This window comes from Mustelus asterias, chromosome 13 (assembly GCF_964213995.1).
Source record: "Mustelus asterias chromosome 13, sMusAst1.hap1.1, whole genome shotgun sequence".
NCBI classification, from domain to species: Eukaryota; Metazoa; Chordata; class Chondrichthyes; order Carcharhiniformes; family Triakidae; genus Mustelus; species Mustelus asterias.
In genome coordinates this window covers 50,871,670-50,888,892 of record NC_135813.1, presented here as the reverse complement: position 1 = coordinate 50,888,892, position 17,223 = coordinate 50,871,670, and the positions used below count along the sequence as shown (strand labels likewise).

General features: G+C 48.6%; 1 protein-coding gene across 9 annotated transcripts in view; it reads right to left on the bottom strand.

Moving 5' to 3' along the window:
• exd3 (exonuclease 3'-5' domain containing 3) overlaps window positions 1–17,223 on the bottom strand; it is a 637,814-nt gene that overhangs the window by 235,044 nt on the left and 385,547 nt on the right. For 8 of the 9 annotated variants that reach the window (XM_078226739.1, XM_078226741.1, XM_078226746.1 and 5 more), the window contains 2 exons: window positions 13,719–13,882; window positions 8,958–9,134 (listed from right to left, as the gene is read on the bottom strand). In XM_078226739.1, the coding sequence (XP_078082865.1) occupies window positions 8,958–9,134; window positions 13,719–13,882 (341 nt within the window). The remainder of the gene's footprint in view (window positions 1–8,957; window positions 9,135–13,718; window positions 13,883–17,223) is intronic. The other variant, XM_078226745.1, reaches the window with a different exon arrangement.

Here is a 17,223-nt window from a genome sequence, read left to right as displayed (position 1 = left end):
AACTCAATCCCGGAGGCACTCACCTCCAAACTCAATCCCGGAGGCACTCACCTCCAAACTCAATCCCGGAGGCACTCACCTCCAAACTCAATCCCGGAGGCACTCACCTCCAAACTCAATCCCGGAGGCACTCACCTCCAAACTCAATCCCGGAGGCACTCACCTCCAAACTCAATCCCGGAGGCACTCACCTCCAAACTCAATCCCGGAGGCACTCACCTCCAAACTCAATCCCGGAGGCACTCACCTCCAAACTCAATCCCGGAGGCACTCAACTCCAAACTCAATCCCGGAGGCACTCACCTCCAAACTCAATCCCGGAGGCACTCACCTCCAAACTCAATCCCGGAGGCACTCACCTCCAAACTCAATCCCGGAGGCACTCACCTCCAAACTCAATCCCGGAGGCACTCACCTCCAAACTCAATCCCGGAGGCACTCACCTCCAAACTCAATCCCGGAGGCACTCACCTCCAAACTCAATCCCGGAGGCACTCACCTCCAAACTCAATCCCGGAGGCACTCACCTCCAAACTCAATCCCGGAGGCACTCACCTCCAAACTCAATCCCGGAGGCGCTCACCTCCAAACTCAATCCCGGAGGCACTCACCTCCAAACTCAATCCCGGAGGCACTCACCTCCAAACTCAATCCCGGAGGCACTCACCTCCAAACTCAATCCCGGAGGCACTCACCTCCAAACTCAATCCCGAGACACTCAACTCCAACAAACCCTATCCCGGAGAAACTCAATTCCAACAAAAGCAAAACTAGAAACACTCAATTCCGACAAACTCCATCCCAGAGACACTCAATTCCAAACACAATCCCACAGACACACAACTCCAAATGCAATCCCAGAGACACTCAACTTTAATACATATAATCGCACAGACAATCAACTCCAAACTGAATCCCAGAGACACTCAACTCCAAACTGAATCCCAGAGACACTCAACTCCAAACTGAATCCCAGAGACACTCAACTCCAAACTGAATCCCAGAGACACTCAACTCCAAACTGAATCCCAGAGACACTCAACTCCAAACTGAATCCCAGAGACACTCAACTCCAAACTGAATCCCAGAGACACTCAACTCCAAACTGAGTCCCAGAGACACTCAACTCCAAACTCAATCCCAGAGACACTCAACTCCAAACTCAATCCCAGAGACACTCAACTCCAAACTCAATCCCAGAGACACACAACTCCAAACCCAATTTCAGAGACACTCAACGACAACTACCCAGTCACGGAGTCATCCAACTCCAACGAACCCAATCCGGGAGACATTCAATTCCAACAAACCCAATCCCGGAGGCACTCAACTCCAACAAACTCAATCCCACAGACACTCAACTCTGAATGCAATCCCAGAGACATTCAACTTTAATACATATAATCGCACAGACAATCAACTCCAAACTCAATCCCAGAGAGACTCAACTCCAAACTCAATCCCAGAGACACTCAACTCCAAACTCAATCCCAGAGACACTCAACTCCAAACTCAATCCCAGAGGCACTCAACTCCAAACTCAATCCCAGAGGCACTCAACTCCAAACTCAATCCCAGAGGCACTCAACTCCAAACTCAATCCCAGAGGCACTCAACTCCAAACTCAATCCCCGAGACACTCAACTCCAAACTCAATCCCAGACGCACTCAATGCCAAACTCAATCCCAGACAAATTCAACACCAAACTCAATCGAGAAGACACACAACTCCAAACCCAATTTCAGAGACACTCAACTACAACTACCCAGTCACGGAGTCATGCAACTCCAACGAACCCAATCCGGGAGACCTTCAATTCCAACAAACCCAATCCCGGAGGCACTCAACTCCAACAAACGCAATCCCAGAGGCACTCAACTCCAAACTCCATCCCAGAGACACTCAACTCCAAACGCAACCCCAGAGACACTCAACTCCAAGCGCAATCCCAGAAACACTCAATTCTAATACATATAATCGCACAATCAACTCCAAACTCAATCCTAGAGACACTCAACTCCAAATTCAATCCCAGAGACACTCAGCTCCAACAAACCCTGCTTGTTGTTCCCAATGTAGGATGTGGGAGGTCCTGGAGGCTCCTGGCCTCCCGGACGTCCATATCTGTGATGGGTGTATTGAGCTGCGGTTCCTACGGGACCGTGTTAGAGAACTGGAACTGCAGCTCGAGGATCTTCGTCTTGTTAGGGAAAATGAGGGGGTGAGAGACAGGAGCTATCAGCAGGTGGTCACACCAGGGCCACGGCAGGCAGACAAGGGGGTAACGTCCAGGAAGGGGAAAGCTCGGGTGATAGAGAGCACCCCAGTGGATGTGCCCCTTCACAATAAGTACTCCTGTCTGAGTACTGCTGGGGGGGACAGCCCACCGGGGGCAAGCAGCAGTGGCCGTGTCTCTGGAGCAGAGTCCGGCCCTGTAACTCAGAGGGCTAAGGAAAGGAGGAGGAAGGCAGTATTAATCGGGGAATCGACAGTAAGGAGGTTGGACAGGTATTTTGCAGAGGCAGACGGGAGTCTCGGATGGTGCTCTGCCTCCCTGGTGCCGGGATCCGGGATGTCTCTGATCGCGTCCCAGATATCCTGAGGTGGGAGGGAGAGGAGCCAGAGGTCGTGGTACATATTGGTACTGCTGACATAGGTAGGAAGATGGAAGGGGTCATGAAAAGGTAGTAATCTCAGGATTGCTGCCTGTGCCATGGGAAAGTGAGAGCAGGAATGGAGTGAGGTGGAGGATGACTGTGTGGCTGAGGGACTGGAGCGGGGGGCAGGCATCATTGGGACCTCTTTAGGGGAAGGTGTGACCTATACAAAAAAGACGGGTGGCACTTGAATCCCAGGGGGACCAATATCCTGGCAGGAAGGCTGGCTAAGGCTAGTGGGGAGACTTAAAACTAGAAAGGTTGGGGGGAGAGAATCGTGATGAGGTGACTGATAGCAAGGAGGTTAGCCTGCAAAGGGAGAAGGATTGTAGATAGTGTAAGAGGGAGAATAGACAGGTGATGGAGAAGGGAAAAGCTCAGACCAAAGGTTTGAGATGTGTCTATTTTAATGCCAGGAGTGTAGTGAATAAAGTGGATGAGCTTAGAGTGTGGATCGATGCTTGGAAGTGTGATGTGGTGGCCATTAAAGAGACTTGGGGACAGGGACAGGACTGAATACTTCAGGTGCCGGGTTTCAGATGTTTCAGAAAGGACAGAGAGGGAGGCAAAAGAGAGGGGGGGGGGGAGGGGGGGGGAGTGGCACTGCTGATCAGGGATAGTGTCACAGCTGTAGAGAAGGTGGAAGATGTGGAGGGATAGTCTACGGAGTCTCTGTGGGTGGTAGTTCGGAGCGGAAAGGGGTGGATAACTTTGCCGGGTGTTTTTTACAGGCCGCCCAATAGTAACAAGGATGTTGAGGAGCAGATAGGGAAACAGATCCTGGAGAGATGTAGGAATAACAGGGTTGTCGTGATGGAAGACTTTAATTTCCCAAACATCAATTGGAATATCCCTAGGGTAAGGGGTTTGAATGGGGAGGAGTTTGTTAGGTGTGTTCAGGAAGCTTTCCTGACACAGCATGTGGATAAGCCTACAAGAGGAGAAGCTGTACCCGATCTGGTACTGGCTAATGAGCCTGGACAGGTGTCAGATCTCTCAGTGGGGGAGCATCTTGGGGGTAGTGATCAGAACTCTATCTCCTTTACACTAGCATTGGAAAGAGATAGGATCAGGCAAGCTAGGAAAGTGTTTATCTGGAGTAAGGGGAAATATGAAGCCATCAGCCAGGAGATTAGAGGGGAAATTGGAAGGAGGCATTCTCGAGGAAAAGTACTGAAGTAAGTTGGCAGATTTTCAAGGAATGTTTGTCTGGAGTTCTGCATGACAACGTTCCGATGAGACAGGGAGGTGTTGGTAGGTTACAGGAACCGTGGTGCACGGAAGCTGCGCTGGACCTAGTCAAAAAGAAAAGGAAAGCGTACAAAAGGTTCAGAGAGCTAGGCGATGATAGGGATCTAGATGAGTATACGGCTTATAGGAAGGGACTTAAGAAAGAAATTAGGAGAGCCAGAAGGGGTCACGAGAAGGCCTTGGCAGGTAAGATTAAGGAGAACCCCAAGGCGTTCTATAAATATGTGAAGAGTAAAAGGATGAGATGTGAAGGAATAGGACCTATAAAAGATGAAGGTGAGATAGTCTGTACAGAACCGGAAGAAATAGCAGAGGTGCTTAATGAATATTTTACCTCGGTATTCATGGTGGAAAAAGACCTGGGTGGTTGTACTACAGGATTGAGGCGGACTGAAGAGATTGAGTATGTGGAAATGAAGAAAGAGGATGTGTTGGAAATTTTGAATAGCATCAAGATAGACAAGTCGCTGGGACTGGATGGGATGTACCCCAGGTTACTGTGGGAGGCGAGGGAAGAGATTGCAGAGCCTCTGGCGATGATCTTTGCGTCGTCGATGGAGACGGGAGAGGTTCCGGAGGATTGCGGATGTGGTTCCTATATTCAAGAGAGGGAATAGGGATAGCCCAAGAAATTACCGACCGGTGAGTCTAACCTCAGTGGTTGGTAAGTTGATGGAGAAGATCCTGAGGGACAGGATTTATGAACATTCAGAGAAGTTTAGTATGCTCAAAAGTAGTCAGCACGGCTTTGTCAAAGGCAAATCGTGCCTTACGAGCCTGGTGGAGTTCTTTGAAAATGTGACTAAACACATTGACGAAGGAAAAGCGGTAGATGTGGTTTACATGGACTTCAGCAAGGCGTTCGATAAGGTCCCCCATGCAAGACTTCTCGAGAAAGTGAGAGGGCATGGGATCCAAGGGGCTGTTGCCTTGTGGATTCAGAACTGGCTTGCCTGCAGAAGGCAAGTGGTTGTAGGCAAGTGGTTGTAGACGGGTCTTTTTCTGAATGGAGGTCGGTCACCAGTGGAGTGCCCCAGGGATCTGTTCTGGGACCCTTGCTGTTTGTCATTTTCATAAATGACCTGGATGAGGAAGTGGAGGGATGGGTTGGTAAGTTTGCAGACGACACGAAGGTTGGTGGTGTTGTGGATAGTTTGGAGGGATGTCAGAAGCTACAGCGTGACATAGATAGGATGCAAGACTGGGCGGAGAAGTGGCAGATGGACTTCAACCTGGATAAATGTGTAGTGGTCCATTTTGGCAGGTCAAATGGGTTGAAGGAGTATAATATCAAGGGTAAGACTCTTAGCAGTGTAGAGGATCAGAAGGACCTTGGGGTCCAGGTCCATAGGACTCTTAAATCGGCCTCGCAAGTAGAGGAGGTGGTTAAGAAGGCGTATGGTGTGCTGGCCTTCATCAATCAAGGGATTGAGTTTAGGAGTCTGGAGATAATGATGCAGCTTTATAAGACCCTCGTCAGACCCCACATCGAGTACTGTGCTCAGTTCTGGTCACCTCATTACAGGAGGGATGTGGAAATGATTGAAAGGGTGCAGAGAAGATTTAGAAGGATGTTGCCTGGATTGGTTGGCATGCCTTGTGAGGATAGGCTGAGGGAGCTCGGTCTTTTTTCCTTGGAGAGACGAAGGATGAGAGGTGACCTGAAAGAGGTGTACAAGATGTTGAGAGGTACAGATCGGGTGGATTCTCAGGGCTGAAACGGCTGCTACGAGAGGACACAGGTTTAAGGTGCTGGGGAGTAGGTACAGAGGAGATGTCAGGGGTACGTTTTTCACTCAGAGGGTGGTGGGTGAGTGGAATCGGCTGCTGTCAGTGGTGGTGGAGGCAAACTCGATGGGGTCTTTTAAGAGACTTCTGGATGAGTACATGGGACTTAATAGGATTGAGGGTTATAGGTAAGCCTATATATAAGCCTAGGTAGGTACGGACATGGCCGGCGCAACTTGTGGGCCGAAGGGCCTATTTGTGCTGTATTTTTTCTATGTTCTATAAATACGAGGGGTTATGGGGATAGGGCCTGGGTGGGATTGTTGTTGGTGCAGGCTCAATGGGCCGAGTAGCCTCCTTCAGCACGGTAGGTTTCTATGATTCTATGAAACTGAAAGCCTTATTTCTTGTAAAGAAAGTGACATTGACATTAACATTGAGTCGTTAAGACATTAACAATCTGAGGACGTCCCAAAGCACTCCACAGCCAGTTAAGTACTTTTGAAGCATTGTCACGAATGAAAGGGAGAGGGATGTGTTGACTGGGAGTGTCTCGGAGGGGAGTGTTGAACTGTTGGAGAAAATCTCCATTACAAGGGAGGAAGTGTTAGGTTTGTTAGAGAATATAAAGACTGACAAATCCCCAGGGCCTGATGGAATCTATCCAAGGCTGCTCAGGGAGATGAGAGATGAAATCGCTGGGCCTCTGACGCAAATCTTTGTCTCGTCACTGGACGCAGGTGAGGTCCCAGAGGATTGGAGGATAGCTAATGTGGTCCCGTTATTTAAGAAGGGTAGGAAGGATAACCCGGGTAATTATAGACCGGTGAGCTTAATGTCCGTGGTGGGGAAGTTGTTGGAGAAGATTCTTAGAGATAGGATGTATGCGCATTTAGAAAGGAATAAACTCATTCACGATAGTCAGCATGGTTTTGTGAGAGGGAGGTCATGCCTCACTAACCTGGTGGAGTTTTTTGAAGAAGTGACTAGAATGGTTGATGAGGGAAGGGCCATGGATGTCGTCTATATGGACTTTAGTAAAGCGTTTGACAAAGTCCCTCATGGTAGGCTGGTGAAAAAGGTTGGATCTCATGGGATAAAGGGGGAAGTGGCTAGATGGGTGGAGAACTGGCTTGGTCACAGAAGACAGAGGGTGGTAGTGGAAGGGTCTTTTTCCGGCTGGAGGCCTGTGACTAGTGGTGTTCCGCAGGGCTCTGTATTGGGACCTCTGCTGTTTGTGATTCATATAAACGATCTGGAAGAAGGTGTAACTGGGGTGATCAGTAAGTTTGCGGATGACACAAAATTGGCAGGACTTGCAGATAGTGAGGAGCATTGTCAGAAGCTACAGAAGGATATATAGATAGGCTGGAAATTTGGGCAAAGAAATGGCAGATGGAGTTCAATCCTGAAAAATGCGAAGTGATGCATTTTGGTAGAACTAACGTACGGGGGAGCTATACGATAAATGGCAGAACCATAAAGGGTGTAGATACGCAGAGGGACCTGGGTGTGCAAGTCCACAGATCCTTGAAGGTGACGTCACAGGTGGAGAAGGTGGTGAAGAAGGCATATGGCATGCTTGCCTTTATAGGACGGGGCATAGAGTATAAAAGTTGGGGTCTGATGTTGCAGATGTATAGAACGTTGGTTCGGCCGCATTTGGAGTACTGCGTCCAGTTCTGGTCGCCACACTACCAGAAGGACGTGGAGGCTTTGGAGAGAGTACAGAGGAGGTTTACCAGGATGTTGCCTGGTATGGAGGGGCTTAGTTATGAGGAGAGATTGGGTAAACTGGGGTTGTTCTCCCTGGAAAGACGGAGGATGAGGGGAGACTTAATAGAGGTGTATAAAATTATGAAAGGCATAGATAGGGTGAACGGTGGGAAGCTTTTCCCCAGGTCGGTGGTGACGTTCACGAGGGGTCATAGGTTTAAGGTGAAGGGGGGGAGGTTTAAACACAGATATCAGAAGGACATATTTTACACAGAGGGTCGTGGGGGCCTGGAATGCGCTGCCAGGCAAGGTGGTGGGGGCGGACACACTGGGAACGTTTAAGACTTATCTAGATAGCCATATGAACGGAGTGGGAATGGAGGGATACAAAAGAATGGTCTGGTTGGACCAGGGAGCGGCACGGGCTTGGAGGGCCGAAGGGCCTGTTCCTGTGCTGTATTGTTCTTTGTTCTTTGAAATATAGAAAATACAGCATCCAGTTTGTACATAGCAAGCTCTCATGAACAGCAATGAGATTAATGGCCAGATTTAATCTACTTTAATGATTAAAGGATGAATGTCCTTGAATAGAAATCATAGAATCAGAGAGCACAGAAGGAGCCTATTCAGCCCATCGAGCCTGCACCGATCACAATCCCACCCAAGCCCTATCCCCATAACCCCATGCATTTACCCGAACTAGTCCCCCTGACACTAAGGGGCAATTTAGCATTTAATCTCTTGCATTTAAGTTCTCTTACACTGGAACCACAGTGAAGGCTATGCAGTGATGCATAATCAGAACCTGAGCATCAGATCAACAATCAAAGCCTTGATGCACGAGAGAGACCATCACTCATTGACTCCCACATAGACAATTAATATCGAGTTCTGCTATCAACCTTAATCTACACAGTGATTTAATGTGTCACTCATTTGGAAACAGGAGGGATTAAATTACATCCATACCCTCCCTTTAGCCAGTTCCCCTCTCATTCTCCCAATTCCCCCCTCATCCTCTCTCTCTGTTTTCACCCTTTCTCCACACCCTGTCCCTCCTCACTTCCCTCTCCCACACTCCCCTTCCCCGTACTCTCGTCTTCCCTTCACTCTCTCCCTTCCCTCAACCCTCTCTCAATTTCCCCAGTCACCCTCTCTCCCGTCCCTCCCTTCCCTCACCCTCTCTTCCCTCTCCCTTACCTCTGTCCCCTCCACCCTTTCTCCCCTCCCTCACCCTCTCTTGCCTCCCCTTCACACTTTCCTTTTCCCACTCTCATTCCTCTCTCCTTCACCCTCACTTTCCTACCCCTCTCACCTTCCCCCTTCCCCAATCACCTCTCCTCCCTCCTCACCCTCTCTTGCCTCATTCTCACGCTCTTCCCTCTTCCCTCATTCTTGCCCTTTCCTTCAGGCTCTCTTACTCCCCCTTTCACCTCCCCTCACCATCTCTCCCCTCTGCCTCATTCCTCACCACCCTTACCTTCTCCCTTACTCTACCCCCTCACTCCTACACTCTCCTTTTCTCCTTTCTCTTTCCCATTAACATCCTCCCAACCCTCTGCGCCCCCCCCCCCAACCACCATTCACTCAAAGCTCTGTCTCACCTCTGCAGCCTTCCTGTGATCATCCTCATTCTCCAGAATCTTCACATCCACACCAAGACAGCGGAGGTATCGGCCCAACCCCTGCAACATGTTGTCACAGACAACACTGAATTCTGAGGGTGACACTGGAGGGAACGAAGATATCTTTCTTGGGGCTGGCTGAAGGGTCTGCACACACTGCACAAATAAAGAACATCAAAGTGTGGCTGAGAAGAAGCTTACAATATCCTGGGCACATTAAAGAATTTAGCAAGGCAAAATGAGCGGGAGATAGAACCATAGAACCATAGAAAATTACAGCTCAGAAACAGGCCTTTTGGCCCTTCTTGTCTGTGCCGAACCATTTTATGCCTAGTCCCACTGACCTGCACTTGGACCATATCCCTCCACACCCCTCTCATCCATGAACCCGTCCAAGTTTTTCTTAAATGTTAAAAGTGTTAAAAGCATTTACCACTTTATCCGGCAGCTCATTCCACACTCCCACCACTCTCTGCGTGAAGAAGCCCCCCTAATATTCCCTTTAAACTTTTCTCCTTTCACCCTTAACCCATGCCCTCTGGTTTTTTTCTCCCCTAGCCTCAGCGGAAAAAGCCTGCTTGCATTCACTCTATCTATACCCATCAAAATCTTATACACCTCTATCAATTCTCCCCTCAATCTTCTACGCTCCAGGGAATAAAGTCCCAACCTATTCAATCTCTCTCTGTAACTCAGCTTCTCAAGTCCTGGCAACATCCTTGTGAACCTTCTCTGCACTCTTTCATAGAACATAGAACATAGAACATTACAGCGCAGAACAGGCCCTTCGGCCCACGATGTTGCACCGACCAGTTAAAAAAAAACTGTGACCCTCCAACCTAAACCAATTTCTTTTCGTCCATGAACCTATCTACGGATCTCTTAAACGCCCCCAAACTAGGCGCATTTACTACTGATGCTGGCAGGGCATTCCAATCCCTCACCACCCTCTGGGTAAAGAACCTACCCCTGACATCGGTTCTATAACTACCCCCCCTCAATTTAAAGCCATGCCCCCTCGTGCTGGATTTCTCCATCAGAGGAAAAAGGCTATCACTATCCACCCTATCTAAACCTCTAATCATCTTATATGTTTCAATAAGATCCCCTCTTAGCCGCCGCCTTTCCAGCGAAAACAATCCCAAATCCCTCAGCCTCTCCTCATAGGATCTCCCCTCCATACCAGGCAACATCCTGGTAAACCTCCTCTGCACCCTCTCCAAAGCCTCCACATCCTTCCTGTAATGTGGGGACCAGAACTGCACACAGTACTCCAAGTGCGGCCGCACCAGAGTTGTGTACAGTTGCAACATAACGCTACGACTCCTAAATTCAATCCCCCTACCAATAAACGCCAAGACACCATATGCCTTCTTAACAACCTTATCTACTTGATTCCCAACTTTCAGGGATCTATGCACACATACACCTAGATCCCTCTGCTCCTCCACACTATTCAAAGTCCTCCCGTTAGCCCTATACTCAACACATCTGTTATTCCTACCAAAGTGAATTACCTCACACTTCTCCGCATTAAACTCCATCCGCCACCTCTCGGCCCAACTTTGCAACCTGTCTAAGTCTTCCTGCAAACTACGACACCCTTCCTCACTGTCTACCACACCACCGACTTTGGTGTCATCAGCAAATTTGCTAATCCACCCAACTATACCCTCATCCAGATCATTAATAAATATTACAAACAGCAGTGGCCCCAAAACAGATCCCTGAGGTACACCACTTGTAACCGCACTCCATGATGAATATTTACTATCAACCACCACCCTCTGTTTCCTATCCGCTAGCCAATTCCTGATCCAATTTCCTAGATCACCCCCAATCCCATACATCTGCATTTTCTGCAGAAGCCTACCATGGTGAACCTTATCAAACGCCTTACTAAAATCCATATATACCACGTCCACTGCCTTGCCCCCATCCACCTCCTTGGTCACTTTCTCAAAAAACTCAATAAGGTTAGTAAGGCACGACCTACCTGCCACAAAACCATGCTGACTATCACCTATCAATTCATTACTCTCCAAATAACTATAAATCCTATCCCTTTCAATCTGATTTACATCCTTCCTGTAACTAGGTGACCAAAACTGTACACAATACTCCAAATTCGGCCTCACCAATGCCTTATATAACCTTACCATAACACTCCAACTTTTATACTCGATACTCCGATTTATAAAGGCCAATGTACCAAAGGCACTCTTTACGACCCTATCCACCTGTGACGTCACTTTTAGGGAACTCTGTACCTGTATTCCCAGATCCCTCTGTTCAACTGCACTCTTCAGAGTCCTACCATTTACCCTGTACGTTCTACTTTGGTTTGTCCTTCCAAAGTGCAATATCTCACACTTGTCTGCGTTAAATTCCATTTGCCATTTTTCAGCCCATTTTTCTAGTTGGTCCAAATCCCTCTGCAAGCTTTGAAAACCTTCCTCACTGTCCACTAGACCTCCAATCTTTGTATCATCGGCAAACTTGCTGATCCAATTTACCACATTATCATCCAGATCATTGATATAGATGACAAACAACAATGGACCCAACACCGATCCCTGCGGCACACCACTAGTCACAGGCCTCCACTCAGAGAAGCAATCCTCCACAACCACTCTCTGGCTTCTTCCATTGAGCCAGTGTCTTATCCAATTTACTACCTCCCCATGTATACCCAGCGACTGAACCTTCCTAACTAACCTCCCATGAGGGTGGTGTAGTGGTGTACATGAGATGTGGTGTAGTGGTGTACATAGAACATAGAACATAACAGTGCAGTACAGGCCCTTCGGCCCTCAATGTTGCGCTGACCAGTGAAACCAATCTAAAGCCCCTCTAATCTACACTATTCCAATATCATCCATATGTTTATCCAATAACCATTTGAATGCTCCCAATGTTGACGAGTCCACTATTGCTGCAGGCAGGGCATTCCATGCCCTTACTACTCTCTGAGTAAAGAGCCTACCTCTAACATCTGTCCTATATCTCTCACCCCTCAATTTAAAGCTATGTTCCCTCATGTTAGCCAACACCATCCGAGGAAAAAGGCTCTCACTGTCCACCCTCTGATCATCTTGTATGCCTCTATTAAGTCACCTCTTAACCTTCTTCTCTCTAACGAAAACAACCTCAAGCCCCTCATACGATCTTCCCACCATACCAGGCAACACCCTGGTAAATCTCCTCTGCACCCTTTCCAACACTTCCACATCTTTCCTATAATGCGGCGACCAGAACTGTACGCAATACTCCAAGTACGGCCGCACCAGAGTCTTGTACAGTTGCAGCATGACCTCATGGCTCCGAAACTCAATCCCTCTACCAATAAAAGCTAACACACCGTATGCCTTCTTAACAACCCTATCAACCTGGGTGCCAACTTTCAGGGATCTATGCACATGGACACCCAGCTCCCTCTGTTTATCCACACTACCAAGTATCTTACCATTAGCCCAGTACTCTGTATTCCTGTTATTCTTTCCAAAGTGAATCACCTCACACTTTTCCGCATTAAACTCCATTTGCCACCTCTCAGCCCAGCTCTGCAGCTTATCTATGTCTTTCTGTAATCTGCCACTTCCCTCTGCACTGCCTACAACTCCACCGACTTTAGTGTCATCTGCAAATTTACTAATCCATCCTTCTGCGCCCTCATCCAGGTCATTTATAAAAATGACAAACAGCAGTGGCCCCAAAACAGATCCTTGCGGTACACCACTAGTAACTGAACTCCAGGATGAATATTTCCCATCAACTACCACCCTCTGTTTTCTTACAGCTAGCCAATTCCTGATCCAAACCACTAAATCACCCTTAATCCCATGTGTCCGTATTTTCTGCAATAGCTTACCATGGGCAACCTTATCAAATGCTTTGCTGAAATCCATATACACCACATCAACCGCTTTACCCTCATCCACCTCTTTGGTCACCTTCTCAAAGAACTCAATAAGGTTTGTGAGGCACGACCTACCCTTCACAAAATGGTGCTGACTATCCCTAATCAAATTATTCCTTTCTAGGTGATTATAAATCCTATGATGTGTAGATGTGATGTAATTCAGAGGCTCAGGCTGATGTGCTGGGGACACAGGCAGGGGTAAAATTTGAATGCAGCTAACAAAGTAGAAAAAGCTCATCTTTTTTATATTGACCACACATCTGGGTCACTGAAGCCCCTTCAGGGAAGGAAATCTGCCATCCTTACCTGGTCCAGCCTGCACATAACTCCAGAGCCACAGCAATGTGGTTGATTCTTAGCTACCCTCTGAAATGGCCTCGCACAGCAAGGGAAAGGGCAATTAAGGATAGGCAAGAAATTCTGGGCTTGCATGCGATGCCAGCGACCCAAACGCTGCTCTTTGACCCTTGTTGCCACTCCCTCTTGGAAAACATGGTGGCACCCCCATAGCCCTGTGCAGGCCCCATAATCTATCCTGCAACAAAAGCATTCATTTAAAGACTGCAACATTAACTATCCAGATGCTATTTCTGAAATCTTAACCCATTTTGCTCTGTATCAAATCCCTGCTCACCATCTCGACATCATTCTGTGCATCACTGCATCCCCCGTCTCCACTCTGCTCCTCCTCTGCCTGCCCATAATCATCACCCCAATCTCTGTGACACTGCAGTTTTCCCTCCCCTAATGAACCCACTAGTTCATCCCAGCCTGACTCCAGGTCCTCCCATCACACAGATGGTCTTGCTGCTTTCTACCTGAGCTGGGATGCTGGGACTGCTCTTGTTTCTCTTTGATTTCTTTTCCCTTCCACTCTTCATTTTCAACATCAGAAACTCTTCAAAACTGCCGCTCAGTCCAAAACGTTGTGGCTCTCGCTGCAAGGCATCATAAACATCCAGCAGGCAGTAGGCGTCGGCCGCTACCGAGAAAGAACAGAGCAAAACACATCAATTTACTCATTCTTCCTGCCTACATTTGCTTCTCATCTTTTCACTTCTTGAATGCACTGACTGTCACTGGGGACAAATCCTCACACACTGACTGTCACTGGGGTACAGTTCCACACACACTGACTCTCACTGGGGACAAATCCTCACACACTGACTCTCACTGGGATACAGTTCGACACACACTGACTCTCACTGGGGTACAGTTCGACACACACTGACTCTCACTGGGGTACAGTTCCACACACACTGACTCTCACTGGGGTACAGTTCCACACACACTGACTCTCACTGCGGGATAGTTCCACACACACTGACTCTCACTGTGCGACATTTCGATAAACACTGACTCTCACTGGGGGACAGTTCCACACACACTGACTCTTACTGGGATACAGGTCCACACACACTGACTCTCACTGGGGGACAGTTCCACACACACTGACTCTCACTGGGGGACAGGTCCACACACACTGACTCTTACTGGGATACAGTTCCACACACACTGACTCTCACTGGGGTACAGTTCCACACACATTGACTCTCACTGGGGTACAGGTCCACACACATTGATTCTCACTGGGGGACAGTTCTACACACACCGACTCTCTCTGGGGTACTGTTCAACGTCATGGGAAATGTTACCTTTATAATTTAGGACTTGTATAAGAGTATAATTTTTAGTGCGCTGTTCCTCCAGCATTGGGCAGCCACAGCCCTGCTCAGCTTAGCAGGTGAGTTGGTGATGGGTGGCGATGAGCGGTGAGATGCTGGAATGAGTTTTCACCCTGGCTTGGGCTGTGACCTCGTATACAGAACAGCAACACTATGCTGAGGCAATTGGCCAGTCACGTCCTGCATGCTGCTAACTGTACCAAACTAGGTGCCAATGTATACTGAGCCCTGGCACAGTAGTCACAATGTTATTGTTGTAGGTAATGGGAATTTGAAATCGACAGCCATTTTCTGCACAGCAAGATCCCACAAACAACTTCTATTCTCAGACAGTCCCTCTGAGTTGGGGTGGCTTGCTTCCACACTAAAAATGAGTTCCAATAAGACTGAGGAGACAAATGAGTGACCAATAGTTTCTATCACAAATGTGGCAGACAATGGTTGGAGGAGTGGGTGGGTGGGGTGCCCAGGTTGCCACACGCTCCTTTCACTATCAACGCTTGGCTTGAGCTTGCTCCCAGCGATGAAAGTCAAGGTGCTCAGCTCCTTCCCAGATGATTTTCCTCCACTTTGGGTGATGTTGAGCCAGGGATTCCCAGGTACCAGTGGGGATGTTGCCCTTTGTCTGTTTCCTCTGCTCTCCTGTCCTACAGTTTATCATGATAGATAAATCATAGAAACCCTACAGTACAGAAAGAGGCCATTCGGCCCTTTCAAGTCTGCACCGACCACAATCCCATCCAGGCCCTACCCCCACATATTTTTAGCCACTAATCCCTCTAACCTACACATCTCAGGACACTTAAGGGGCAATTTTAGCATCGCAAATCAACGTAACCCGCACATCTTTGGACTGTGGGAGGAAACCGGAGCACCCGGAGGAAACCCACGCAGACACGAGGAGAATGTGCAAACTCCACACAGACAGTGACCCAAGCCGGGAATCAAACCCAGGTCCCTGGAGCTGTGAAGCTGGAGCTGTGAAGCAGCAGTGCTAACCGCTGTGCTACCGCGCCGCCGAGTTTAGCTCTACCCCAGGGGGTGTTTGCTGAGGGCGAGATGGAGCATTGCAGCAAGGAACGCCGAGGAGAGCATTGGTGCAATGTCACAGCCTTGCTTGATTCCAGTCTGAATGTGAATTGGGTCTGTGGTGGATCTGTTGCACACCGAAGACGGTGCTGGTCTGTGGGTGGATCTGTTGGCCAGAATCACAGCTTGCATATCATCATGGAGCTGGCGGAGAAGGTGTCAAACGTTTGGAGGCAGCCAGCACGGAGAAGGACACTTTATAATCCCTTCTGCTTGACAGTGTTGAAAGCCTTTGTGAGGTTGAGGAAGGGCACGTACAAGGGTTGTTGCTATTTCCTGCATTTCTCTTGCAGCTGCTGCATGGTGAAGATCACGTTCACCATGCCCCTTAGAGACAGAATCCACATTGCATCTCTGCGAGGAGCTCTTCAGTCACAAGAAGGTGATTAAGGAGGACTCTCTCAATGACTTTCCCTTTGGCCGACAGCAGGGAAATTTCTCTTTAGCTAAAATTGTCCCTTAGTGTCCTGAGATGCGTAGATTAGAGGGATTAGTGGGTAAATGTGTAGGGATATGGGGGTAGGGCCTGGGTGGGATTGTGGTCGGTGCAGACTCGATGGGCCGAATGGCCTCTTTCTGTACTGTAGGGTTTCTATGATTCTACTCCAGGCAGGCTTGCTATCTTTCTTGAATATGATCACGATTACGGTATCTCTGTGATCACCTGGCCTGTTCTCCTCCTCTCTGATATAGAAACATAGAAAAACTACAGCACAAACAGGCCCTTCGGCCCACAAGTTGTACCGAACACATCCCTACCTTCTAGACCTACCCATAACCCTCCATCCTATTACGCTCCATGTACTCATCCAGAAGTCTCTTAAAAGACCCTATTGAGTTCGCCTCCACCACCACTGACGGCAGCCGATTCCACTCGCCCACCACCCTCTGTGTGAAAAACTTACCCCTAACATCTCCCCTGTACCTACCCCCCAGCACCCTAAACCTGCATCCTCTCGTAGCAGACATTTCCACCCTGGGAAAAAGCGTCTGAGAGTCCACCCGATCTATGCCTCTCAACATCTTATACACCTCTATTAGGTCTCCTCTCATCCTTCGTCTCTCCAAGGAGAAAAGACCGAGCTCCCTCAGCCTATTCTCATAAGGCATGCCACTCAATCCAGGCAACATCCTTGTAAATCTCCTCTGCACCCTTTCAATCTTTTCCACATCCTTCCTATAGTGAGGCGACCAGAACTGAGCACAGTACTCCAAGTGGGGTCTGACGAGGGTCTTATATAGCTGCATCATTATCCCCGGACTCCTAAACTCAATCCCTTGATTGATGAAGGCCAGCACACCATACGCCTTCTTAACCACCTCCTCCACCTGCGGGGCCGATTTCAGAGTCCTATGGACCCGGACCCCAAGGTCCTTCTGATCCTCTACAGTACTAAGAGTCTTTCCCTTTATATTGTACTCCTTCATCCCATTTGACCTACCAAAATGGACCACGACGCATTTATCTGGGTTGAAGTCCATCTGCTACTTGTCCACCCAGTCTTGCATGCTATCTATGTCCCTCTGTAACTTCTAACATCCCTCCAGA